General features: G+C 43.9%; 2 protein-coding genes across 4 annotated transcripts in view; one reads left to right on the top strand and one right to left on the bottom strand.

Annotated features, from left to right (window-relative positions):
- Positions 1-1,259: 1,259 nt before the first annotated feature.
- On the top strand, positions 1,260-18,494 carry PGPEP1L (pyroglutamyl-peptidase I like). Of its 3 annotated transcripts, XM_042472263.1 has the most exons (7): positions 1,260-1,360; positions 1,483-1,581; positions 3,239-3,406; positions 5,580-5,632; positions 7,834-7,950; positions 9,596-9,822; positions 17,759-18,494. In XM_042472263.1, the coding sequence occupies exons 3-7, from the start codon at positions 3,373-3,375 to the stop codon at positions 17,925-17,927; spliced, it is 600 nt and encodes a 199-aa protein (XP_042328197.1). In that variant the 5' UTR covers positions 1,260-1,360; positions 1,483-1,581; positions 3,239-3,372; the 3' UTR covers positions 17,928-18,494. The 3 variants fall into 3 exon arrangements, with proteins under 3 accessions (XP_042328197.1, XP_042328198.1, XP_042328199.1); XM_042472264.1 differs by lacking the exon at positions 1,483-1,581 and having other exon boundaries at positions 1,304-1,360; XM_042472265.1 differs by lacking the exons at positions 1,260-1,360; positions 1,483-1,581 and having other exon boundaries at positions 3,201-3,406.
- Positions 18,484-27,825, bottom strand: part of IGF1R (insulin like growth factor 1 receptor) — a 146,120-nt gene continuing 136,778 nt past the window's right edge. The window contains exon 21 of the mRNA XM_042472262.1: positions 18,484-27,825. Coding sequence (XP_042328196.1) covers positions 27,459-27,825 — 367 coding nt within the window. The 3' untranslated portion in view covers positions 18,484-27,458.

Raw genomic sequence — 27,825 nt, 5'->3', positions numbered from 1 at the left:
ATCCATATACATACAAAAACAAATTTATATACAAACTTGCACATTTGTCTATATACATACACACACACACACAGGCACACAAATTTATATACCAATATACACATTTATCTATATACATACAAATGTATCTATACATACAAACACACACACACACACGTACCTATCCCTGTACAAATACACACATTTATCTATATACGACGTAACACATTTATCTGTACATGCAAACATACACACATTTATCAATATACTGTATATACAAACACAAGTGTAAATTTACAGCGCTTCATAAATAAAGGTTAATAATAAATAATGTATATACATACAAACACACATCTACATAGACACAAAATGTATATACATAACACGCTTATCTATATATGCAAACATATACATGTATCTATATACATACATACACACATTTATATACTGTACATGCAAACACACAAACGTATCTATATACATACAAACACACATCTACATACACAAAATGTATCTCTACACATAACACGCTTATCTACACATGCAAACATACATGTATCTATATACATACAATACAAACACACACATCTATATACATACAAATACGCATGTATCTACATACAAACACACATTTATCTACATACATACAAACATACACATCTATATACGTACAAACACATTTATCTACATACACACAAACATATCTATATACATACACATTTATCAATATGCATACACACATTTATCTATATACATGCAAACATACCACACACACTCACATTTAGCTATATACATAGAAACACACAAACTTATCTATACATACAAACACGCACATAGACAGGTATACATGTTTTTATACATACACACACACACACACTCTCCTGGCTTCATCTGTTCCAGAATATGGGAAATACAATGACTTGTACAACTTGTAACTTTTGTGCTCCGTTGTGTATCTTTACTCTTTCGGACCTCTTCTAGTTCTTTCATAGCTGCCCTCCCCATCCTTAGTCTTCTTTTGCTTTCTTGACTGCAGTCACCAGTCTGATCAGTGTTGGATCCAAGGAGCAATTTTACTATTTCAAGTTTCCTCATAGTAAAATGTACATTTTGAAATCAAAATACTACTGACACTTGCCACAAGTATATTGTGCATTTCGGTTGGCCGATAAAGGTTAATTTAACATAAATTAAATGTAGTACAAAATGAACTGATAATTGGCTCTGCTACAGAGATAACAAATGCAACAGGGAAGTGCATGACTCTCCAGTCCTTTCCTTGTAACTGCAACCACTTGGAAAGAAGGAAGCGGAAGTAAGAGGAGAATACACCAGAGCAAGCGCATCCTCATGATCAAGGATGGTTCCAGAGGTTAGCAAGGTTAGATACACTATATACTCATGCATAAGTCTAGACATTTTAGTAAATCTGATCCCAAAAACCTGGGTTGACTTATCCATGGGTCGATGTAAGTACTGTACTTTCATTCTTATCAAAAAAAGGAACCATGCCCTGGTGAAAAGTGAGAGTTTATTCTCTTCTTGGAGCACCTAAAAGAAATATCAACCCCTTCTACTATGTCATCCATCCAGCCGTTCAGGGTAAGCATCTTTAGCATCGTTTCCCTTTATTTCAGCCTTTATATGCTTTGTTACACGCTGCTAAGTTTTATCCATGGGTCATATCAAAATCTATAATCTTGGCCCCAAAGCCTGCCCTCGACTTATACATGACGTTGACTTATAATCAAGTATATACAGTACTCACCAAAAAAGAGCCCACTGTCCTTCTCCAATTTATTTAGGAGGGAAAAAATTCACAGGCATCGTATTTATTGGATCAGTAAATGTCACAAAACATAACAAGCTGTTGGGTTCTCCCAGACATTCTCCTCGGTGATGATAGTACAAAATTGGGGATGGGGGAGCAACAACTATGGAGGAGCTCCAGAGTAAAAATCAATGCTTGTGGAGCAACACATTGGTTCTGCAATGTAACCCTTGTGTTGAATTGCCACATAGCGCAAACAAATGCACCCCAAATCCAAACTATGTAGCCTCTAGGTACATCTGTTTAAGCATTACCTAAAAACTGAATGCAGATGTGTATTCACATACACATCCAAGCACATCTGCACAGGTGTCGGCATGCGCAATGGCATCCCATGTGCAACTCCGCTAATGCAACTATCAACTGAATGGAAATTTCCACGTCACACAAAAATGTGCTTCCGTAGAAGAACTTAGGCAAGTATTAGACACTAATAGCTTTTCAGCCAGATCGAGTGGATAGACCGTTGTTTTATTCTGAAATCGCAAATGGCAGACCAGCTTGCAAAATATTGTAGAGACTGCCGATTCCGTCAAAGAGAAAGGTGTGAAAGTATCAGTTTACAGTCTCTCTCCTCTCTGTAGACAAAAGCTTGGCCATAGCTCCTAGTGATCCGTCTGTTGCCATGGATGAAGCACACTGACTTCTAAAATGGCCTATATTCTCTGAACAGGACTAAAAACTGTAATGTTTTAAGCAAAGGGATCTTGTAGCACCTTTGTGACTTAACCATAAACTTTCATAGACTAGGTCTGCTGCATGCATCTGAGGAACACAATTTAGGAGTTTATCACACGGAGGGAAATTCCCGTGCAGAAACGGGTTTTTAAAATCCCCTAAACCCCTGCAAATGCTGGTTGTTTTCAGACGCATGGCAGAAAGAGATATAACACAAAAATAACCCGAATGGAAAGCCAACAAAACCCACTCCTTTCTACTTTCACAATTTCTCAAATGTAATGTGAAGGAAAATAATTTATATAGAACTATACAACTGAGTGTTCTTATCTATACATTTGTAAATGACATTGCAGGCTAGTGTTTACTAGGGTAGTTTAGGACAAGCTAGGTATGTAGGCTCTTTGTAACAATCCAAAATGACTTCTGTGGAGCCAAAGAGTAGATTGTAAATTCTAAATGTAATATGAAGTTATATGTAGGCTTATTTTGTTAATCTGGTACTGCCTTGCAATGGAAATCTACCAAAATAGAACAGATGGGATTATTTCTAATGAGGTTTCAAAGTTAGACTTGAAATCAATAGCTAAGATTATGCTGTTAAGTCATTCTGTGTGCCACTGAGAGATGAGGAAGCATAAGGAGCTGTGTAACCAGCAATACTCCAGGGACTTGTGTAATTAAAATTATCTCACATCATGTGAAACAAGAACTGCCCGTTTGGTGAAGTGTTTTTCCACTGACCAATAGGAAGATGGACATTCTGGAACAGATGGTAAAAGAATATAATATCAACAGCTGTGATCAAGCATGTTTACCAATGAAGAGAGAGAGCTGATTATTGGTGTCGCGGGCTGAAAGATTGCCTTCAGGTTCCAAGCTAAATGGATGTCAGTTCCAACACAGTGGTTGTTACAGGTAAGGCTTTTAACACACACCTGCAAAAAATATGTGAGGGAGAGCTCTCCTCTTTCAGCCAGACATGAAATACACATTCACTGGCCGGCTGTTTGTCATAATCTCCTTGCAGGAGATGGGGATCTTCTCAGCATCTAGCAACTGGGCAGATCAACATTTGCAAATGGAAAATAACCCCAGTAATGCAACTTGCTAAGCAAATCAGATGGCATGTTGGTGGGATTAAAAAGAAGAAGGCGGGGGAATCTTGCTGTCTTTTATCCAAGAAAGTTTGCAGTTCTCTATTCCTGTCACTTCTGAAAATATCTGTTGACATCCTTTCCTGTCCAAACTGTGCAGCCTCTAGGTATGGCTATTTAAGCATTAGCTAAAAAGAGTCACAGACCAAGACTACTTCCCAATTCCACATCAGAGTCCAAAATTAAAAGCAACCCCAGTATCAAATGTCAGCTTCTCCATTTCAGAACGAGAGACGGAAAAACACAACACGGTTTTATCAAAACCACTGTGTGTGCACACACTTCAAATTACAGTGTAGAAAGAGCGTAAGGGCATGCCTAACCACACAAGTCACAGGCACCGCATTTGGACCTTTTCTTGCTGGTGATAACTAATGACGTCTCACAGTTGCCGACGCAACCACTTACAAAGAGACTGAACTTTAAAAGGTTAAAACTCTCCAGGAATGCCGCTGCACGCCGTTGCTCTCTGTTACGCCACTGGTTGCTCTAAAGGCAATTATTACTTATACGCTTGACATGTGAGTTGCTGGATAGTTTTCCGCCGTGGGCCAGCTGAGGACACAAGATTGAAGTGATGTCAAAGAGAACCTGGATCTTGCCGTTTCCAATTAACACACACTTAAAAATTGTTTGAGCGTTAATTGAAAGAGCTGCAAGCCAGGCAGTATCGGTTCAGAGGACTCCAAACAGAGCAATGACCAACCAGGATGGAAAAGCAGAGAGGCCACTAAGCACTCAATAGGGCAAAACAATTACAAAACAACATCCCCCTTCAGTTTAATAAACATTTAAGGAACTTAACAAGACCCTAGTCCACCCAGCAAAACTGAATTAGCAATCAGTGACTGACAAAAGCATTTTACTTCTTCCAATTTTGGAAGAAACTTGGGATATAAATATTGTTATTGCTGTTATTCACAGCACTCAAATGTAAGATACCCGGCTCAAATCAATTTCTTTACCTCTTTTTCTTTCCGCATCTTGACTTTTAAATTTAGTGCACTTACAGGCCTGTGATGGGTAGCAGAGGTTAAAATGTGTGTTAGTATGCAGACATAACGTGATGGGATATGCAGTGTTTATTACCAGGGGTTGTTGATCGCATTCCTAGGCGCTGAAATAGCTGGGAAAAGGGAGTCATGCCTGGCTTGAGACAAGGTCATTTCTCTGGGAAAGCAAACAGAAGCAACATGGAAGGGGTTAGTCTGGGGAAACAAGAACAAAGATGTTTTGCTTTTGTAACGAATGAAAAAATAGCCTGCCAAGGATTTGAAATTGGAGATGGTTTAATTAGCTTTGCTAATGCTGTACCTAGTGTAAACCTATAGTTGCTGAATAAAGGTTTTCTAAGTTTACCACTGAAGCTTGGCGTTCTGAACTTGAGGAGTCACTGGTCCTGACAATGTCTTTTGACTGGCTTTTAGAAATCCAGATTTCCCCCACCTGGCACCCTCCAGATGTTTTTAGATTACAACCTCCCTTTGCCAGTTGTCAGGGATGTTGGGAATTATCATCCAGAATACCCAAAGTGCACCAAGTTAGGCAAGGATGATCATATTGGACTGCAACAAGCTTTTAAACAGTATTAGATTGTGCATCCAATTGTATATTGCAACAGACTTTTAAATTGTTGCATATCTGATAAAACACAGACCAATGTCCTGCACTCTGCTCAGTCTGGTTCACTGGCGCATGTATAAAAGCACATCTAGGATGGAAATTGGAATAAGATAATAAGAATGATGGATCTTATAGTGCAAACGCCTGGCTGAGAATTGGAGATGTGTAAATCTCCACATTGGGGAATACAAAAAAAAAAGCCATCGTTCCATCACTTCAATGCAAAAGTTAGTCCGTTGCCTAAAAACAATGCAGATAAAGGACTTGAGAATTTTAAAAGGCAATCATCATACATTTTCTTTGCTTTTCAGGCTTTGGTGCCTTCCGGCAGTATTTAGTTAACTCCAGCTGGGAAGCTGCAAAGGTAGGAAATTCTTTTCTGCAAGCCAAAATATCAAAGTGTATCATCGATTTTCAAGATCCAATAATCAAAAACACTTTAAATTGTTAACACTACCCAGAACTAAAAGTGATGTAGAATCTGCTTAAAACACGACCATACATCTTACAAAATGGGCTAACAGGCATGAGATAAAAAATATACTCTTAAGAACAAAGTGTTCAGAATAGGAAATATAGTATAGGAATAATAAAATAGTGATGCAGGAGTATTGCATTAGACTTTTAATATTGCAACCACTGCAAGAGATGTAAGAAAATACTCCAAGCTGAGCACTGTAGGCCCTACCAAGCCATAAAAATACTAATCACATAACAATAGCATTGCCAATTGGTTTCTGATTTCTCTTGGTTCCAGCTTTAAATAAGAAATCATTGTATCATCCTGGATAATAAAAATAAAGTGTCTGATTTATTTGCAAGTTAAAGCAACACAAAGCCAAAATGAACTAATAAATTAAAAGGGCTCAGTGCTAGGGCATCCTGGGAATTGTAGTTTACTGTGGCACCAGAGCTCTCTGAAAGAAATGTCTCACAAAGCTACAGTTCTCAGAACTCTCTAGCATTGAGCCAGGGAGTTTTCCTTAGAGACAGATATTTCACCAGCCTTGCTTCCACTAGGAAGTAAATTTGCCTCCCTATTACCATTGCATTGCAGACGGCAACAGTGCTTTGCTGTCCACCATTTTTGGACTTGGCTCTTCTGCATGGAGGGAGCCAAGGAAGGTTATCGTTGGTCATCTGACCATGGCCTCACAGAAGAGCGTTTCATTAAACTGAGAAATCAAGATGTGTGTGAGAAAATAAAATGCTAATTGTAAGCTGGCATGGTTTATACGTTTGGAAAAATGGACACACAACACTGCATTCTTATGCTAGATGATGCAATGGCCTCTCCAAGACCATTCGTGCCACAGGAAAAACACAGCTGGCTGTGTTATCCTAATGTGTTTACTTCTCCTGCAAGAATTGTTTGCTTGTTTGTGTCAAACAGTTTATTGAGCACAGCTAATCAATGTTTCCGCTGACAAGGAAATGGTAACAGTTTACTCAGGAAGCCAACTTTCAAGAACGAGTTTGTCCCATTCACACACCAGTAGTACCAGGGGAAGCTTTCCAACCCTTTCTATGCCACCTTGCTTCCCAGGCAGCAACCTCCCTGTTGAACTGCCAGAACAGCAGACGGGTTAGACAAAGTATGACCAGAGCTTGGATGTTTTATGATTTCATTCAACGACATTAGTCGTGTTAGTGTGGAAAATCAGTATGCAAAGGGATCTTGTTGCACCTTTGTGACTAACTGAAACAAAGAAGCTGGTAGCATGAGCTTTCGTAGGTGGCCCTATGCATCTGAGAAAGTAGGCTGAAGCCTACAAAAACTCATAGTACTAGCTTCTTTCTTTCAATTAGCTTCCAAGGTGCTACAGGATCCATTTACATTAGCATCTAATGCAGAAAAAAGGCAGACCTTTAAGATGCAAAAAGTAAAAAGGTGTCAGGTTCACTCCAGATAAAATACAGTGGATTTTATCCAGATTAGCCACTCAGAGGTGGCAAAATGAATCAGGGATGGAGAGAAGTTGAAGGAAAGTGCACTATGCACTATGCACTATAATAGGTCTCTCTCAGAAGTAATGCAAGCTGGCATTTATGAAGGCCTATACGTCCCATTGTAAGCAATGTTCATACTTGTAGTACAAGAAAGAAAGCACCTTCTAAATAAGTTGCAGGTTAAACAAATATTGTTTAACATTAAAAAAGTTTTCAAACCCAGAAGTGAATTTCTGGGATGATGGTGTTGATGATGTTGATGATGTTTTGCCACTTGGGGCCAGTCGGAGTGGGCCCCTGGAGGGTACCAGGTCAGAAAAGTAAGTGTATGGGCATGATGCAGTTGCTCACTCTCTCCTATACAGATTATTTAGTTGACAGTCAAATCTTTTGTGTTCCCATTGCCTATCTCTTCCTGCAAACTAATCAATGAACTGTAAGGATTAGGGCAGGGTCAGCAACCTGCAGTCCCTTATTCACATTATCCTTGTTGGGCATCTTGGACCTGATCTGGAAAGTCACGGGTTCCTCACCCACAGATTGAAATTCAGGTTAAGAAACCAGAGGTTTTCCTAACCTGAAATATCCCTGTATTCTAATTATTCCCTTCCACAGGAGCTGTTGAAACTTGGCCTTGGTAAAGATGTAAATGTGCATATCATAGAATTGCCAGTGGCCTACCAAAAGGCTAAAGAAAAGATCTGCAAAGCATGGGCAACCCTTAATCCCCAGGTGAGTGACTGTTTAAAGTAGAGGATTTAAGTTAAAATTAAACCAAAATTGACAAAGGTTAAAATGGTATAACACATACTGTATATGTACCAGTTAATACTTTAACTCTTGCCTTTACATACTTTTTGACATATGCATATTTTCTTAGTCCTGTCCGAGCCTGGTCACCTCCCCTAGACATTGCTCAGCCTCCATTTACCATAGTTTCCCACCTCATCCTTCCAGCCTTTAGAATGAGCACAAACAGTAATGCCTCCCAGAATTTTGTAAGTTCTGGACCATCATTTTCCTTTTATATGTCTGTTGCATCCTTTGTTCCATTATCCATGGGTCATATCAAAAAATTTAATTTTGGCCTCAAAGTCTGCCCTAAATTTCTACACAAGGTTAACTTTCATGAGTATATATGATAGTACTTGATCCTTTGCATCATTTGTTACATGCCTGACTACACATTTTGGTTTAAGTCTAGGCATTTTACTACTTGGAATTGGTGATGAGGACCTTATTTTGCCTTTCTATGCCTATTCTTAGGATTCATTTTTTTAAAAGAAGACGATCAAATGGAATTCACTGGCTAACACTGGGAGTAGCAGGAATTTTATATTGGAGGACATTTTGCTCATTCTGAGGCCTGCTTGCATTAATTTCAACTCCACTAAGAACGTGCTAAATGAAAACAAAGTACTGTCTTTCTACCAGGAGGTAGGTAGGTAGACAGATAGATTCCCTGCCCAGCAATGAAACCCATTTGGGTGGCTTTGGGCATGTCTCAGAGGAAGGCAATGGCAAACCTCCTCTGAACAAATCTTGCCAAGAAAACCCCATGATAGCTCTTAGGGTCGCCATAAGTCAGAAATGACTTGAAGGCACACAACAAGAAGAAATCCTTAACGGATCTGAAAACATGAAGTGAAGCACTTGCCTCTCTAAGCAACATACACCCCATATGCTAGAATGGAGGGAACCTAGCCAAATCAAAATAAAGGCGGCCGGGGGCGGGAGGTTAATCGAAGCATTTCATTGAAACAAATTAGTCTAATTAGGAATCAGCTGTACATTTTCTACTTTTTTATATATATATATATATACACACACACATATATATATATACACACACACATATTACCATGCTTATGTATCCATGGCAACAGGATCTGGAGAAAATATGATTTAATGTATGGGAGGGATTTTTTTGTGTGGATCTTTTTTTCTAAAGCACTTTGTACGGTAAGATTAACAAGTGAACCATGTCGCTGTGGGAAATAACACTGTACAAAAAGAACAGGTCTTCAGAATTTTCCTTAAAGAGATTTTGCATATACATCTCCAGAAGGTTCAGTGTAGGATCTAGACACAGAAGCCCCACTTGTGTCCTCCACAGTGGAAATAGGTTTATGCAGACAGAGGGCTTTTTACAGGAAAGCTTGTATTTCCTATTTTGGGTTGTTATTATAGCAGGGATGGGGAGATTTTGGCCCCCAAGCAATTTGGCCTGTGACTATAATCAGTTTCCCTGAGCATGACCAAAGGTAAGGGGCTATGGGAATTGTATTTCATAACTTATGAATGACCAAAGGCCCACTGTTCATTCAGTAGGGGATTCTCATTGTGTATTCTTTTACTCCTATGAGTTAACCTACAGTTTATGATTCACCTTGGGCTCGCTGCCACCTCAAAAGGAACCATAATTCTGGAGCAATGTGGGAAGAACAAAGGCTATAAGGACACGGATGTTTGTGGGTTTTGTCCAGAAGACAATTGTTGCCTCGAGGGTCCAGAAAGGATTGAGTCTATCATTAACATGAAGAGAGTCTGGAAAAACCTTCGGATGGAAGGGCTGGATGTCATTTTTTCCAGGGATGCAGGAAGGTAAATACTTAAATCTATTGAGAAGCCATGTCCATTGTGGGGAATATAATTGAATCAGGAAACTTTCCTTGAAGACATTCACACCAAAACAAAAGGTTCTTAAAAGTTGGAAAGGCTTTGGAAAAGAGTGTTTTCTTTGACCTTTTGATTAACTGAACATATTTGATGCCTCTAAAAGATGTTAACATGTGGTTGAACTGTAATATTCAAAGTCAATATTTTACCAATGTAAATTACAGTTCTATGTAAACCCTGTCTGAGGTTGCCTGGAAATCTAACAGCATTAAACAAATTAACACAGTATACCAACTGTACACATCTTTCAAACATATCAAGAGTAATACAAAAGCAAACAATAGTGTGGTGTGATAGATAAGTACAGGTTGCTTACCTGTAACGGTGTTTCTTCGAGTGGTCATCTGCGAATACATACAAATGGGTTTCACTGCGCCTGCGCAGTGCTGCTCGGAACCTACTGGAATCACTGTGCAGAGCTCACTCTGCACAAATTGCAACTTTTTGGCGGTAACTCCGCCCACCCGTTATAAGGCCCCTGCCTTCCCGCTCTTTCCCCAGTTCCGCAATTTTTCCGCCAAGCAGGCGATGGAAAGAGAGCCAATGTGAGCAGGACACTGAGGGGACGGATGGGTGGGATTTGTATGTATTCGCAGATGACCACTCGAAGAAACACCGTTACAGGTAAGCAACCTGTACTTCTTCTTCGTGGTCTCTGCGAATCATACAAATGGGTTTAGACTGACAAGCTAAGGTATGAGGCGGAGGGAGTGTCCTGAAACCAAAGCTATGGTAAACCAAGGTATATTTATTACAATAAACACCTTGAACCACAAAAGGAGTCAGTCTTTTTGTTCATGCATAGATCAAATAGCAATAACTTTGCTAAACCTGAGAAGGGAACCGAGGTCATGCAAGACCGATCCCATAAGAGTTGTGCAAATCAACATTCAACAGTGTAACAGTGTAAACTGTATAATACAAAAAACATCAGTAGTGCAACTAATGCAACCCTGAGACTAACACAGCCCTCCCGAAAGCTGCGTCTCGGATGGCCCTGGTGTCCAACCTATAGTGCTTAATAAAGGTTAGAGGTTGGGACCAAACAGCTGCCTTGCAGACATCCTCCAGAGGGATCCCAGACAGGAATGCGGAGGATGCTGCCATAGCCCTTGTGGAGTGTGACCGAACCCTGCCAGGGAGAGGTTTGCCCAGAAGTTCATAGCAGAGGTGGATGGTGCTAGCCACCCATTTGGAAAACCTCTGCGTAGACACGGGCAACCCCTTCTTTGGTTCCGAGTAGCATTGAAAAAGTCTCTCGGACCGACTGGAGGCAGCAGTTCTGTCCAGGTAAAACGCGAGCGCCCTCCTGACATCAAGAGAGTGCAAGCGTCGCTCTTCATCCGACGTCGGATCGGATGCCAGAGTGGGCAACACAATGTCCTGGCACATGTGAAAGGTAGACACAACCTTAGGCAGAAAGGTAATGTCTGTACGGAGGACCACCTTGTCCTTGTGGAACCTTAGGAATGGCTGGTCCCTCCGTAAGGCACAGAGTTCGCCCGCACGGCGGGCAGAGGTGATGGCCACAAGGAAAGCGGTTTTCCAAGTCAACAGTCTCAAGTCCGCTGTGGCCATTGGTTCAAAGGGCTTGGATTGGAGAGCGGACAGTACCGACTCCAAATTCCAAGCCGGCGTTGGTACCAACACGGGAGGATATAGGTTGGCACAACCTTTTAGGAACCCTTTCACCAAAGGGTCCTTGAAAAAAGACACCCTCCCCCCGAACTGATATTTGGCACAAATGGCAGATAGATAGCATTTGATGGATGTGAGGGCCAGCCCCCCATCCAAAAGCGCCATCAAAAACTCCAGCACCACTGGAGTGGACACCTGTGCAGGAGACAAGCCCTTTTGGTCTAGGAAGAGGCAAAATCTCCTCCATTTCAGGGCATAAGAGCGCTGGGTGGAAGGTTTTCTGGCAGCCAGGATCACCGTCCTCACCGACTCCGGCAAGGCGGTTAGGGCCGGATCCTCCAGGCCACCAGCGGCAGGCTCTCGATGTCCGGGTGGAGAATCCGTCCGTCCTGGGTCGACAACAGGTCCGGACGCGGGTCGAGACGGAGGAAGCATCTCCCGGAGAGGTGGAGAAGGGATGCGAACCACGGTTGTCTCGGCCACCACGGGGTGATCAGGATCGCGTGGGAGCGGTCCGTTGTCATCTTGGACACCACCCTGATGATGAGAGGGAACGGAGGGAAGGCGTAGAGGAGCTCCCCCGTCCAGAGGAAAGCGAATGCGTCTCCGAGGGATCCGTCGAATCGCTTTCTGGAGCAGAACTGGGGACAGTGGCTGTTCCATCTGGTCGCGAAGAGATCGATCCGGGGGGTTCCCCACCGGTCGAAGAGGTCGCTGACCGTCTCGGGATGTAGCCTCCACTCGTGGCACACCGATGGAGATCTGCTGAGGCGGTCTGCCAGGTCGTTGTCCTCTCCGGGAAGGTGAATTGCCTGGAGGAGTATGCGCCTCTGAATGCACCAGTCCCAGATGCGGAGCGTGAGGTCGAGCAGGGTCCTGGACCTGGTGCCACCTTGTTTGTTGATGTAGTACATCACGGTGGTGTTGTCCGTCCTGAGGAGGACCACTCTCCCTGAGACAGCGTACTCGAACGCCCTCAAGGCCTTCTCCACTGCGAGCATCTCCAAGGCGTTGATGTGGAGGAGCTTGTCTGGTGCGGACCACCTGTCCTTGACGACAAGGTCGAGCAGGTGGGCGCCCCATCCCTCCAGGGATGCATCTGTTGTCAGCGTCAGTTGTGTCTGGGGCTGATGGAAAGGCATCCCGGTGCAGACGTTGGAGGTGTGTAGCCACCATCTGAGGGAAGCGGCTATAGGTCTGGGTACCGTGAGCCACTTTGAAGGCGGGTCCTCTAGCGGAGAGAAGACGGAGAGGAACCAGGATTGGAGCGGACGAAGACGCAGTCTTGCCCAGGGAGTGACGAATGTCGTCGATGCCATGTGGCCCAGGGCGACTTGGACATCTCTGGCTCTTACCCTTCTGTGGGAGATGCAAGGCCTGAGGGATGACGTCAGGGCCCGAAAGCGGTCGGGAGGGAGGAAGGCTAGGCAGTTCTCGGAGTCGAGGATGGCCCCGATGAACTTGACCTGTCTGGTTGGTGTGAAGTGGGACTTTTCCCTGTTGACCACCAGCCCGAGGGAGTCGAAGAGCTGCAAGGCGAATGAGACTGCCTCCTGTAACTCGTCCTGGGATTCGGCTGCGAACAGCCAATCGTCCAGGTAAGGAAAGACCATGAAGCCCTTCTGATGAAGGTATGACACCACTGGAGCCATGCACTTCGTGAAGACTCGTGGGGCCGTGGCCAAGCCGAACGGAAGCACGTTGTAGTGGTACGAGACGGAGCCGACAGCGAAGGCGAGGAATCTCCTGTGGGACTCCCGGATCCCAATGTGGAAATAGGCGTCCTTCAGGTCGACAGTCGCGAACCACAGGCCCTGGTGGAGGAGAGGCAGAATGGAGGCCAAGGTTACCATTCGGAAACGACGATAGTCCAAAAACAAGTTCACTTGTCTCAAGTCTAGGATGGGCCTGATGCCCCCATCCGTTTTAGGTACAGTGAAGTATCTGGAAAAAAAGGCCCGAGGATGTTGGTCGGGCGGCAAAAGGGAGATTGCTCCCTTAGCAAGCAATGTGCGCACTTCGTCGAGAAGGGTGTCCGAGGGGGGAGTGGACATGAAGGCTCCAGTTGGAGGGAGCTCTTGGAACTCGAGGGCATAACCCCTACGGACGATGTTAAGAACCCACGAGTCCGATGTTATAGAGGCCCAGGTGTTAGCATAGGGCCTCAAGATGTCCAGAAAAAGGATGGGTGAGGAAGGGACGAAGCGCGCTGCGTCCCTTCAGGCTCTCTTCTTCCCCTGGTCGGTATCCTGGCGGCGGGACTTGCGGTACCGCGGCGGGAAGTTGCGACGGCCAGAGGAGGAGGAAGACTGCGAAGGGAAGCGCTGTCTCTGAGAGCCTTGGTGTTGGGGCTGTCGGTCCCGGGAGAAGGTCCCTTGTGACTGACCTTGCGGCTGCCACGGGCGCTGTCGCTTCGGGAACGGAGAAGCCGGTGCTGAGGACATGCCGTGCTTCTTGGCCGCCGCCTTCATCCTGAACTTGCGGTTCAGGCGGTCGTCGGTCTCGGCGTGGAAGAGGCCAGTCCCGTCGAGGGGCATGTCCTCGATGGCCGCTCTGACCGTGGGGTTGAGATCGGAGGCCCTCAGCCATGCGTGGCGCCGAAGAGCCATGGCCGCAGACATGGACCTCCCGGAGCAGTCCACCATGTTCCTGGAAGTGGTGATTAGCCAGCTTCCGATGGAGTGGGCCTCGTCTTTGATCTCCACCAGCTGTCTCTGGATGTCATCCGGGACGTCCGGGACCAGGGGGGAGATCCGTTCCATGAGGGTCTGGATGTAGGCCCCCATGCAGGCGGTATAATTCGCGGCCTTGATCCCAAGAGCCGATGCCGAATAAGCCTTTTTGGCCAGTCCGTCTACCTTCTTTGCCTCTCGGTCGACAGGGGAGGTGGCCTGCTTCGGAACGAAGCTGTGCTGGGCTCCCTCAACAATGGCCGAGTTCGGCCTAGGGTGTTCTGCCAACCAGGAGCAACTCGCCGGGGCGACCCTATAGAGCGCCTGGACCTTGCGGGAGGGTGCCGATAGGGTGGCCGGAGAGTCCCAAGACTTCTTGACGATAGTCTGGAGAGAAGGCAGGAGAGGCAGACATGGTGGAGTGGGAACTCGTCCATGTACTCGACGCTCCACCGGGTCCTCAGCGTCGTCTTCCGCAGATGCGAGCTGGATGTCGAGGGCCCTTGACATCCTGACCACGTGTTCTGTAAAGGCCCTGACGTCGTCCGACGGCGAAGCCGGCTCTGGGTTATGCATCCTCTGAGGGGAGGCTGAACCCGAGAGGACATCCTCGTCCGAGGGCGCCTCTGAAGGCGGCAGCGGTTCGTCGTCAGAGTCCAGATCGGAAGAGAGAGGATCATTCAACCTGACCTGGGATCTCGGGCGGGCGAAGTCTACTGAGGACCGGGAGCGCCTGCGGGTTGGGGACGGCGATCTCTCACGTCTACGAGGTGGAGACGGCGACCTGTCACGTCTACGGGATGGAGAAGGTAGTCTCTCGCAGATCGATGCTCTGGGGACCAACTTGGCCGGTTCGGCTCGGTCTGAGGGATGGGGGTTTACCTTGGTAAACTCCCTCATGGCCCTGTCCTCCGGCACGGACATGTAGTAGCGGCGCGACTGCATGTCGAAAAAGAGATCCGGGGTCTCCTGTGTGAGGGGCAAGTCCTCTTCATCATCCGTTGCGGGATGGGAAGGAGAGCGATGCCCCAGGGAGCGAGGGGGTTCAGCATCCCCCGTACCGTGGGTGAAGTCCATGGTCGGCGGAGGTAGGGCCGTGACCGAGGCTCCCTGGTCTACCGACGTTGGCTCCTGGCATGGAGCTGGCAAGGCGGGGGCGCGAGCCCGTCTGGAGGGGGAGCGCTCTTTGCCCTTTGGTCTCTCCTTGGAGGACTTAGCCTTTTTAGAGGCCGAATCACGATCAGCCTTGTCACGGTGCCTCTTCTTCCCGGTCTTAGGAGTCTCCTCCAAAGGGAAGAATGGGTTGTCAGGGAGATCCAAGAGAACAGCGGCCGCCGCTGATGAGGAAGGCCCCGGTCCCTTGGATGCCTTGGAGGATGCAGGCGAGGCGAGATGGTCCTCTGGCTTGGAAGCCTCCTTCGAACGGGGGCCCTCCGCTCCCTCCTTTGGCTTGGAGGCCCGTTCGGTACCCTCAGTCCCCGATGGTTTATGGGGGCGCTTGGAGGGTTTGTCGGTGGCACTGGGCGGTTTAGAGCCACGGGCCACATCGGCGGTGGTGGAAGGGGTCCCGGCCGGGACACACACCACGCTGGGGAAGGCGGCTCTTCCCGATCCCACGCTGGAGACACTTGCTCGAGAGGATGCAGCGGGGGGCCCCAGAGGCGGGACAGAAGAGGACCGCGAACCTCTTTCTTGCAGCTTTCCCAGGGCAATCGCCGAAGTAAGCCGGGACTCACGGTTTTTCCGGGCCTGGGAAGAGAGGGATCTGCAGAGTGCGCAGGCCTTTGGGTCGTGGCTTGGACCAAGGCAGAGCAGGCAGGTAGAGTGCGGATCCTGAACGGGCATTTTGCCCTTGCAAATGTCGCACTTCTTGAAAGCCGCAGGCATCTCAAAGTCTAAGGAGTCCGAAGGTCCGAAGTTACCAGGGGCGGGAGACAAAGAATGGTCAGAAAACAGTCCGAAGTCAAAAACGAAAGTGATTCCTAGCAAGCAAAGCAAGCGAAGGTTCCTCTGAAGCAGCTAGCGCGGCGGAAAAAAGGAACTGGGGAAAGAGCGGGAAGGCAGGGGCCTTATAACGGGTGGGCGGAGTTACCGCCAAAAAGTTGCAATTTGTGCAGAGTGAGCTCTGCACAGTGATTCCAGTAGGTTCCGAGCAGCACTGCGCAGGCGCAGTGAAACCCATTTGTATGATTCGCAGAGACCACGAAGAAGAAACATAGGAACAAATATTTTTGCAGGTTCATAAAGTTGTATCTTTGGCCAGGATGTAAAGAATTGGGACTCAGTAGACCAGCTCCAATGTAACACTAAACCATAGTGCTGGCTTGCACATTCTGTTCTTTCCTTCTGGCATGATGCAAAGAATTCAAAAACTTCTCTTTTAGATAAAACACAGCTTGCTGTGAAATTCAAAAACGCAATTAGTCTCAACTACGTTCACTAGTAACCAGACTACTTCAGACCACACTTTACTAACCGGGCTAGTTTCCATCTCTGTAAGTAAGATTAACCACAGTTTAACGGTTGGACAGAACACTAAACTGTGATTAATCTAAAATGGATGTGAATGTTTTTAGTCTCCTCATGGGAACGCTGAAGAAGCCAGGGAACTGAGAACAAAGAACATGTTAGTCAAGCAGACCTTGAGAAATCTAATAACATTAAAATAATCCACCAAACAGTGATACCTTTCTTGGACCAACCAAAATGTGCAATATACATGTTGCAAGCTTTCGAAGCTCCAGTGGCCTCTTCATCAGGCAAAGGTGTTAAAAACTATACAGGAGAAAAAATAATTGAAGCTGTTAGTCACAGGCCCAGGGAATTTAACATCCATTTGCAACACAAAAATATACTTCCTTGAGGAACATATGGTTTTAAAAACCTTGAGAAAGTTACAGTTTTGAACTGCAACTCACAGAATGTCCTAGCTGGCTTCATCAATGGAACAATCTCCTAAACCTGATTCAGGGGTATCCATGTTGGCCATATAGCAAAGTACAATCATCCCCAAAATCCAAAGGGATGCCTTTATTTAGCCAACCAAAATGCACCAAGTACATGCTGCAAGCTTTCAAAACTTCACTGGCTTCTTTGTCTGGCAAAGATACAGGAGGGGGGGGGGAAATGATGATGTTAGTCACAGGCCATCATTTTGTCAAGATGTTGTTGTTGTGCTGAGATGGTGTGGAAGGATATCTATGCAGGCAGGGCTCTCCTCCTTCAGGCCATGTGGCATTGAGAACAACAAAGCATTCCAGAGTCCAAGAGATAAAATGTAAATGCTATTAGCAATACAAAAAGGTGCTTCCTCTGAGATCTCAGATACTGGTTGTGAAGTCACAAACCCACTTTGTTAGGCAGGGATCACCAAAATCTCTTAGGAAGCTCCCCTTGAAAGAAAAGTAAGTATTCTCAAACTGGATAATTTGTGTACAGGGAAGTGTTTAAATCACTGTCTCCTTATGCTTTGGGGGCAATGTATTCTTGCAAGCCAGTAATGCCAAGAGGGAGTCATTAACCCTTAAATGAACCTCTTTCCCGCCTTGTAGGTACCTCTGTGATTACGTCTACTATACCTCACTTTATTACGGTAACAGAAGAGCAGCGTTCATCCATGTGCCTCCTCTAACCAAGTTGGTAACGGCAGAATTTCTGGGAAATGTACTACAGAAAATTATCTTTGAGGTGTTAGAGCAATGCAGGTCAGAAAATGTGTGAATAAATGAAGTCACTGGGTTTTGGCAGATTTAAATTTTGTCCAGATGCAATGGAAACATCCTAAAATAGCAAATTAAAGCACAGCAATCCAGGGACCGCTGGATTGGGCAAATCGCACTCTCTCAGCCTCAGAGGATGGCAGTGGCAAACCTCTGAAGAAATCATGCTAAGGAGACCCCGTGATAGGTTTGCTTCTGGGTCGCTGTAAGTCAAACATGACTTGGAAGCACATAACAAAGCAAGCACCAGAGGTCCAGGTGCCAATTTGCAGCCCAAAGGAACCACTATGAATCCCTTCCAGCCCTCCTACTAGAAATAGACTTGTGCACAGCTGACTTGTGCACCTGGTGGCCCAAAAAACATGCTGTAGCTTGCCTCCATTTTTTAAACCGCTCACCATTTTGACAAAGTGGTGCCAAACTGGATTGTTTTTGCAGTGCAGATGCAACCATGATGTAATGACAGATACAGACTTTCTAACACTGTGACCCCAGTTGTACCTTGGAAGTGTCTTTCACATACTGTAGTAAACGAAAGGAAACACACTAAGCACAAATGCATACAGAATCCTTTTTATTTAACTTAATCATGTAGTACTGTAACTACTAGAAAAAAGCAGAGTAAGAGAAACTAAAGCAGCCTTAGCTTCAGCCATTCAAAATAGACAAAGGTTCTTTTTTTGTTTTCATAATGTAAAGAATCCAGAATATATCGCAACAGGAATAAATTCTTACAACAGAATATACAAAAACATTTTGAATTTTTTTTTCATCATCTACTGATTCATTTTAATATAAACACAGGAATTTCTTTAGGAATAATTTATACACAGCAAGTCTTTATGTAATAAATTGGCCGTGTTATTACTGTTTTATTTTTTTCATTTATTTTTTAAAAAAACAACAACAAACTTTGTATTTTAAACAAGGTAACTTGGAAAATGTTATGTCTGTAAATGCATTTCAGTTCCATAGCACTTTCTATGGGTTTTGTTTTTTTAGGGTGGGGGGTGTTTGGTTTTCGTTTGTGGTTTTTTAAATCGCTATTCTGTCCCAGAGGTAGTCCTTTCTTCTCAAACCTCACTGGTTTAGAAAACAGAAAAATCATTCTCTAAAAGGTAATAAAGCCACACAGAAGCTATTGGGTAAAGAGGGGCTTTTTAATTTGCGAGGGGGGGAAAAACAGAATTTTTCAGTATCGTTTAAATAAGTATAAATAAATAGGGACCCTGGATGGTAACCGAAAACAACGCTTTAATGCTGCTAAATAACAGAGAAATGTATAAGGTTGCAATGTACATCACCTTCTCTTTTAACACAAGGAGAAGGAATCTGTAAACATGGCTGTCTTTCATTCTGCGATTTGTTCTGAAAACGGCCTTTCGCCATCTTGCCTACTATGCAGTCAAATCCTTCAGTCTACCTAGACGACAACATTAAAGCAGGTACTTAAATAACGCAAACCTAATTCTAATCCCAAGTACGTTTCCTTAGAAATAAGATCCAGCAATTTCAGTGCCCTTTTTATCTCCAAGAAAACGCACCTAGCACTGTGACTAAATACTGCTTAGCAGCAATACTCGATTCTGTTTCCTTAACCAGCGAGGTTCGTGCCAACCTACACTTACACAGTAAAAGTAAAATGACTGGTTGAAGATGATTCCCACCCATCTAAGGGTCTCTGGAAGACCAGGTTACTGAAGATACAGAACAGATTTGGGGTTTCCAGGGGGCAACAAATGAGCCATGATTTAAGAGCTGGTACAGGATCCATTTTTGCCGTATTGTAAACCTAACTAGTAAAAGTTGTCTCCTAACAAGGAAAAAAAACCCAACTCACACACATACGCACACATATACACCAGAGAAAGAAAGATGCCCTTAAATTATCTTTAGGCGCTTAGAAACGGCAAGCACTCTTGTAAAAAAAGTATTCTGTGTACTTAGAAAATGCAATGAAATATGTAATTAGTTTTTTGTAAACCAGATCTTTTGTCAACTGACTACCCGTAATCTACTGGACTTAAAGAGCCCTACTGAAAATGTGAATGGATTGCTAGACAACAGAATGGATACAGAACGGAAAGAAGACAGACACACATGGACACATGCATTCGACATGCACAACGTCTAACGAAAGCTTTCTGGAACTTGCACAACACTTAATTATGGTCAGTTGGCCCAATCCAGAAAACCCTTCAAAATGATCCAATACATAGATTTTTCTCCACCCTGTGAAGGGTTTCCCCCATTTACTCCAATGAAGTTACATTCCACTGAAGTAAACAGAGAAGACCCTTATGTGTAGCAGCTCTGGATCAGAGTGAGCAATTTGCTCAATGGATAGAACTGATGTATATGACTCCACACCAAGGATTGCTGGGAGACTGGATTTCCATCCTGCAAACAATGAGTTGCAAATCCTGGGCATGGAGGTTGTTAATACTTGTAAACAACTCTGAATTTTGGTAAACCTGTTGCCTTAGCAGATCAGAACTACTGCCTCTCCCCCTCCCCCAGTTTTTTTGGAAGAGTCTCTAATGCGTCTTCCTTCATTTTGGATGGATCATATCATGGTTTCTAAATCTCATCAAGAGAAAGTCTATGCGCCTCAACTCAGAATCAACTAGCCTTCCAAACTGAGAGGCCATCTAACCTCTTAGTGAATATACCCTATGCGTTCTGTATCTTCAGCACTTCCAGCAAGGTTCAACCTAAATGACCATACTCTCTTGTTATTTTAGTTTGTGTCAACTCTTCATTTGAGAACGGAGCTGTGGTATCTGGCATTCATCACCGGTATGCGCAAACATGGCAGAAGCAGCAATTGCTCCACTTCTTATTAACCAGTGATGAAGTACATCATTGACAAAACAAAACTCAAGAGTAACAAGAAAGTTACCAACTACTGGAATGGAAAGGTTTTGTACACAGAGTACATCATACCATTATACATAGAGTACATTATACCAACAACAGGAGTGTGATTCGTATAGCCATGGATTGTACTAAACAACCTGTAGAAGTTCCCAGAGATCTAAACAGCAGTTCCGTCTTGTGACCAGTCCTGGGATAACTTGGGGGTTTTGTTTTTAGTAAAATCAACAAGAGCATCAGTGCCAACATACTTTGAGAGTCGTAACTTTACTTAGAACCATCCTCAAGGAGCAGAGGGGGGGGGGGGAAGGCTTAGATGGAAACCAGCATTGTCCCATACTTCGCGTTTGTGTCTAGCCATTGTCCAAACAATCCTGGTTACTCAATCAGCCTCCAACACTTAGGAACAGATACAAATTCCCTGCCTCTGAAACCAAACCACCTTCTGTACCACCACTGAAAGATCACAGTGAAGAGATATCTTTGCCTGAACCACGCTATGGAGAAGGGAAGGCATCTGAGAAGCTGCAAAAGCAATGGGACATCAAGTGATAGAGCAAACTGATATGTTAGAATTTAAAACCTGTTCAGGCAGCATACATGCAGGGATTGGGAAATGGCTTAACAAAAAAAGATGCAAGTCCTCATGAAAAACTGAGTCTAACAAAAGGGGGCCCCCACATAGCCCACCCACCGCAAAAACAAAAATGGGCTAAACAAATTTTAAAACCACCTAATTTATTTATTTTTCTTCCTGTCTTACCCTCCTTTCAGAGGATTAGAAGGTAACTTCCCTAGCAGCATTTTTAAAGGGGGAAGAGAGGGTGATGTGTAATTGCCAGGCATTAGTCCAACATCTGTCCCAGTAAAAGGAGTGTATAGGATTATTAAACAGAAGCGGCATAAGGGCTTCTGCAAAAGGCTGTCTTGCCTCACCAACATTTTAGAAATCTCTGCCAACGTGTCATTAGGGATAATCCATTAGGTATTATACTCACGGACTTCCAAAAAGCTTTTTAACCAAGCCCTCCAAAGGCCCCCTCTTTTCCAAAGTCCTTCGGACTCCTACGAAATGAGAAGCCATGTCTACTTACAGAAAAAAGTAGAGGAATATATATATATATTTTAAAAGGGCAGTCGTTTTAATACAGTGAAATAAATAGCCAAGTCCATCCCTTCGCTGAGTTAGGTCCGATGGTCCTTATTCATCAGTAATCTGGAGTTAAGGGTCCGTGAGGTAGCCAGGTTTGTGGATGATGCCAAGTTATTCACCCAAGCTGACCAGAAAGGGTGCCAAAGGACACTTCTCCTCTAAACTGTGTTAGCAAGTAACAATCCCACCACACATACATGAATAGGATCTGAATAGTTGGAGATGATCAGGAGGGCAAGGGTAGTATTTGTAGTCACGCACAGTGGCTATGAGGAAAGTTGCTGAAGATAAAACTTCCAATTATTGTCTTGTCATGTTTCAGAAGTCTATGGTACAGACAGAAACCTTGTGGAATGCAAAAGACACGGAACGAGGGCCTGGAACAACTTTGCTATGAGGAAAAGCTAAAATTGCAAGATGGGGGTGGCTGTGGCGAGAAAAACATATAGATTTCCACTGTATACTGAACACAGGTAGAAAACATGTTCCCTCTCTTAATGCTAGAGCCCCAGGTCACTCAGTGAAATAGACTGAGAGTAGATCAGGACACAGAAAATATGGAATGCACTCACACTGGCTTATATAGTTAAGAAAAATGGGTTTTGGTGGTGGTGACAAAGACTTGGAAGAAGAGGAGTTTATCAATGTCTGTGGCCAAGATACTGAAATGGAACCTCTAGGCTTAGTTACAATGTACTACTTGATATATCATTTGTTGAGGACAAAAAGAGAGCGGCTGCTACCTTCAGAGGTCTGGAAGTATCTGATCAGCCATCACAAAAATACAGGAAGGAAGGCCAGATGGACCTTTGGTCTGATCCAGGACTATTCTTAGATCCTTACAAGAAACTGTTTGCCCATTACTAAAGCCAACAGATTTCTGTGCTGTTGGCTCAGTATACCCAACATATTTGAGCTGACTTATCAACAACCCGAACGGGAAATAAATTCTCTGCGCCCCTTGCACCCAATTTTTTGGCATGCATAAACACATACATTATATACTATCAGTAGAAGACTGTATGGGGAAAGCAGGGTAGCACACACACACACACACTCCCAAAACAAAAAAGAGATTTGGAAACCAAAATAGATTTCCCCCCAAAAATAAGATATCATGAATACGAAATAAAATGGCAGAATCAAGGTGGTTTGTTTCAGATGGGCTAACTTATCCAAATGACCCCAACGTGACCGCCTTCCACTTGAATGCTTCTGAAATGTGTGTTCAGATGGGCACTACAATGTTAGTGTTCTCTCCTAATATGTTTAAACCATCTACAAACAATTAAAAAAATAATAATAACTTGGACAGTTTTAAAGAAAACCCTCTTAAACCAGCTGAAAAGATCTGAGGATCCCCATAGTTATGGGGATTAATATGTGCAAGAGAGGAGAGGCCACCACCGCAATGACAGAAAGACCACTAAGCAGAAAAGTCAGAATCAAGGATGCTATGCAAAGGGGCACCCGACGGATCAGGCATCCCCTCTCCATGCAACTCAAAACGTAAGAACTAGACAATCCCGATTTCCCCTTCAAGGCAACATCTGATGTGCGTAACCACAGCAATCTGTTTTGAAATCTCAAACTAGCCAAGTAACAATTATTCAGATGCCATAAGCAATACCTGCTGGAACAGCTGCCAGAATCAGGCAATTTATCAATTCATTGTGTATATCGGCAACTGCCAGAATCGGGCAGTTTATCAGTTTAATGTGAAAAGTCAGTGACAGTTTTGACAACTGTCTGATCAGGGAGTCACACTTACAAATCCCGCTTCAGAGGTACCGAGAAACCATTCCCAGGCTGTCGGCACAGAATCAACCAGGTTGCCTGTGATCACACCTAAACTGAAGCTGCTCCACCAAGCCAACAATGTAAATTTGAGTGGGCTTGTGGTTTGAGAAGATCAAATTTCGCTGTGCAGTCTGGCGAAAGAATCAAATGTAGCATCCTTGCTTTATTAGCAGCGGGTACCACTTTGCTCTAATCCCTTTTGTAGCCAGTTTGGGTATCCGAAGAATAGGCATCTGCTTTGGCTAGTTCTCATTTAGCAGAGTGAGCACCCCAAATTTAGTCTATGATGAGTGTGTTCATACTCATCCATCTATTTTCAAAGCCTAGAGAGCAGTGAGTTCACACCCCAGATGACCTGAGTGTCTGCCTTGCTTTCATTACACCATTTTTCTTGAGGTCCTGGGTGTATCTCCACTGGGTTCTTCTTGTGCCCATCGGTTACAACGGGACTCAGAGCAGCTATTGATTTTGGTTCAAACGACCACTGACGATTGCTTTCAACCCTCAACACACCACCAAGAAAGGAGAAGTATACCTGTGTGTGTGTTGTAAAGCAGCAACTATATTAAGTGACCTTTTTGATTCGGCGGTGACCTCCCCTCTCCAAAACCGGGAGGATGATGTGGTTTGAACAATGAAAATGAGGTTACCGGTATTCAACAGTATATTGTCGGCTGCTGAGAAATGTGAGATGTATATTTTTTTAATATATATACACACAAAAAAATAAAAGAGTGAGGTAGATAAATGTTTGAAAAATAAAATAAAATTAAAAAAGAAAAACTGTCCCCCTTTCAGAACTCCAAAACCCTTATTTCAGTTACTTAACAATTTATTATGGGGTATCTCTACAGTGATTTAAACTGGTAGCACAAAAATAAATAGAAAAAAAAATCCTACATAGAATACTTTTTTTTCTTTCCTTTTTTCTTTTTTAAAAAGGGAAAAAAACAACTAACTATGAGAGGTGAAAAGAAGACGGTGGGACTGAAGCTACATAAGCAAGAGGGAAAAAAAGCACTACAAACATATTTCTTTTATCTCCAGTCACATCTAGCAGTTATATTTCAATTCTTTGTTCTTATATTCAAACAACCCCCCTCCCCTCCCACATTAAAAAATAAAAGAGAGAGAGAGAGAGAATAAATTCATTATATCCATCCCAGAACAACCCTTCCTCTTGTTGCCAGACTTTGGTTGGATCAGTGCTAATACAGTATTTCCATGCAGTAACTACAGGTGAATTAACAAGCGTTAAGGCACCTTCGCTTTGGAAACTGAGGGCTCCGTCTTTCTCAACAAAATGCATGCAACTTGGATAATATGTCCCTATTTTGGGGGGATTTTGGGGGTGGGGGGAATCTAATTCAAACCGCTTCACAAACTTTCAGAAACGCTACAACCGAACAGCTGACTTGTGCACTTAGCGGCCCAAAAGACTTTCTGTAGCTTGCCTCCGTTTTTCCAATTTGGTGACTGGAACAACCGGAGCCTGATAAAAACCAAGGAAGGGCTCTTGTGGAGTGACCCACTGGCGGAGAATTAAACATACACTTTTCGTAGGATGGAAGGGTTACAATGTTCAAATGATCATCATCGGTATCATCAATATTATCATTATCATTATTATTTTGGGAGGAACACGACTCCCCCTCCAAAAGCCTGGTATTTCCAGCTCAACGGCTGTTGCACCCAACAGTTAAAAATACAGATGTGTGTGGTTGTCTGCAAGATACAACCCAAAAGAAGGCAAAAGGAAAAACAATAGGGTGAGGCTATTGTACACCAATATGAACATGAACACTGAGTAAGAATGTACTAAATAGTTAACTTTTCCCCCCTGACCTGAGTTTCCATCATACCTTGCACTGTAACAGACGCGGGTGCCATATGGACAATAAGAGAGGAAGAAGAGGGTACAAGTTGGCGAAGAAGATGGTACGCATCAGGCGCACTATCAGCAAAGGTACCCTCCTTTTCCAGCTCTGTAAAGAACGCTTTAACTCAAACAACCTAAACATCATTGTTGTTTTTGTAAAAAGGAAGAAAAAGCAGGGAAGGGTTGTGGGAGAGAACCAAGAGCAACAGAAAAGCAGAAACGTGTTTATCAAAGGCATTGAACAGTTGATGGCAAATCATTGTTTCAGGTATCACATCTCGGGAAAGTGGTGGTCAGCAAAGGAAAAGAACTTACACATTATAGTACAAAGCATAAGAAACTGCTTGGGGACGGGGAGGTTTGGGAAGGCATGGAGAAAAAAGGGGTAGACCTGAAGTATTTCTTATAGATTAAATCCACAAAGATAAAGAACAAAAAAATAGCAGCTTTTTTTCTTTTATCTGTACAGACATATAGATGAGTTATCTGAACTGTAAAAAAGTTATAAAAGTGACACAAAAAGACAATGTGTATGCAAATGATCCATGGTCTAACATAGAACTGCAAGACCCTTTGAAGTCTTATAATAACATAGAGGAAAAAAAGGTCAACAAAGTGTTGGATGCTTGAATCCATGTAATTGGCTATTTTCTTCTTCAACTTTTGTGTGTCTAAAAGTTTTTGTTTGTCTGTTTTATTTTTCCTGCAAGCCTGCCACGGACGGCAGGAACGCCTCGGCATGGAAATCCCTTCTGGCTTTTTGTCTTTCTTTCTTTCTTTCCTTTTGGAGTGCTGTTGAATTTCTGCACAAGATACACATTTTCCCCTCTCTGGTTTGGCTCACCGGTGCCAGTTTTGTCCAGAACGCCAAGGCGGGCCATTTTATTCCGCCTCGACCCTCTTTATGTTCTCAACTGTGTTTTAATAAAAAATAAACAATCGAGGTTTTTGTCCAGTCAAAAAAAAAAATAGACAATTTGATGTTTTTGTTTCTCTTAAATGCCAGTGTATGATTGGAGTGTATTAGTCTGTATTTCATTTCAACGGAGCGTATGATTATTTTGCTCCTTCCAGGTCTATTTAAAAAAAAACATCCTAAAGGAAAGTTCCTCTTTTCTTTTTTGGCAAAATTTGGCAGCGTTGAAAACAGTTACAACCGTGGACAAATAATGGCCCTTCCATTTTTTATGTGACCCTAAAAAAAGGTTAAGGAATAATATTTTAAAAATCCAGGCTGTCTTTTTTTCCTTTCTTTGAATCGCGTTTCGTTTTTTGTAACAAACCTACAGTTTCAGGCAGGTGCTTGCAAAGGGGGAATAGAGAGAGAGAGAGAGAGAGAGAGCTGCTTGGCCTGCAATTTTGATGTGATGTTGTTTTGTTTAAAAGAAGAAAAAAGTGCCGTACAGTTGAACTTCACACAGATATGTTTCCCATTATGAAGCAGAGAGAAAGAAGAGGAAAAAGGGGGGAGACACACGTCAGATTTCTCAAGTTTTCTGTCACTATTAAGTATTAACGTTAAAAGTTTTAGAAGGCTGGTTGTGCACCCCGCATAACAGGAGTCCTTTTGCTCGAAAGAAACAATCTTCTGCTTGCATATTGAAAAAAGACAGGGAGGAGAAGGGGAAAAAGTTATTCCGACTTCTAACTGAAGAGAGGATTCTCCCGTGTGCAGCTATGACAGCTCTGAAGATCCACTGAGGTACAGTAGGCTTTTGAATAAACTGTTATTGTTTTTAATCCTTGCTTGCTCGCTCTCTTAGACCCCCAACCCCACCCCGATGCATGTATGTGTTTGCACAAAAGAAACCTGGTTCTAAAGGTCAGCAGGCCGAAGACTGGGGCAAAGGCAAGGCACGCTCGTTCTTGCGTCCCCCGTTCATATGCGCGTACGGCTGTCTCTCCTCAAAGCTGGCCCGCAGGACCACCACGCCAGGGCCGTTCTCAGCTTTATGTCCTGAGTGTTTGTCAGAAGGCTGGAGGGTCGAGGAAGGGTCTAAAGGAATGCTCTCCATGTTCTCCGCCTCCAGATCAAGCTCCTCCGTGTCCGGCGGTTTGTTCTCGTCGCTGTAGAAGAAGGAGACCTCTTTGAAGGCCGGGTCAATCTCGTCTTTAATGCTGCCAATGATTTCCAAGAAAGAGGGTCTCATCTTGGGATTGTACTGCCAGCACATCCGCATCAGTTCAAAA

This window comes from Sceloporus undulatus, chromosome 6 (genome assembly GCF_019175285.1).
Source record: "Sceloporus undulatus isolate JIND9_A2432 ecotype Alabama chromosome 6, SceUnd_v1.1, whole genome shotgun sequence".
Lineage (NCBI taxonomy): Eukaryota > Metazoa > Chordata > Lepidosauria > Squamata > Phrynosomatidae > Sceloporus > Sceloporus undulatus.
This window is presented reverse-complemented; position numbering and strand designations above follow the sequence as displayed.

Excerpts from the sequence above, each read along its gene's own strand:
- PGPEP1L (XM_042472263.1), top strand. The coding sequence starts at position 3,373 with ATGGATGTCAGTTCCAACACAGTGGTTGTTACAG. Across the intron at positions 5,633-7,833 it reads CCAGCTGGGAAGCTGCAAAG|GAGCTGTTGAAACTTGGCCT; the intron begins GTAGGAAATTCT and ends TCCCTTCCACAG. Across the intron at positions 7,951-9,595 it reads GGGCAACCCTTAATCCCCAG|TTTATGATTCACCTTGGGCT; the intron begins GTGAGTGACTGT and ends GTTAACCTACAG.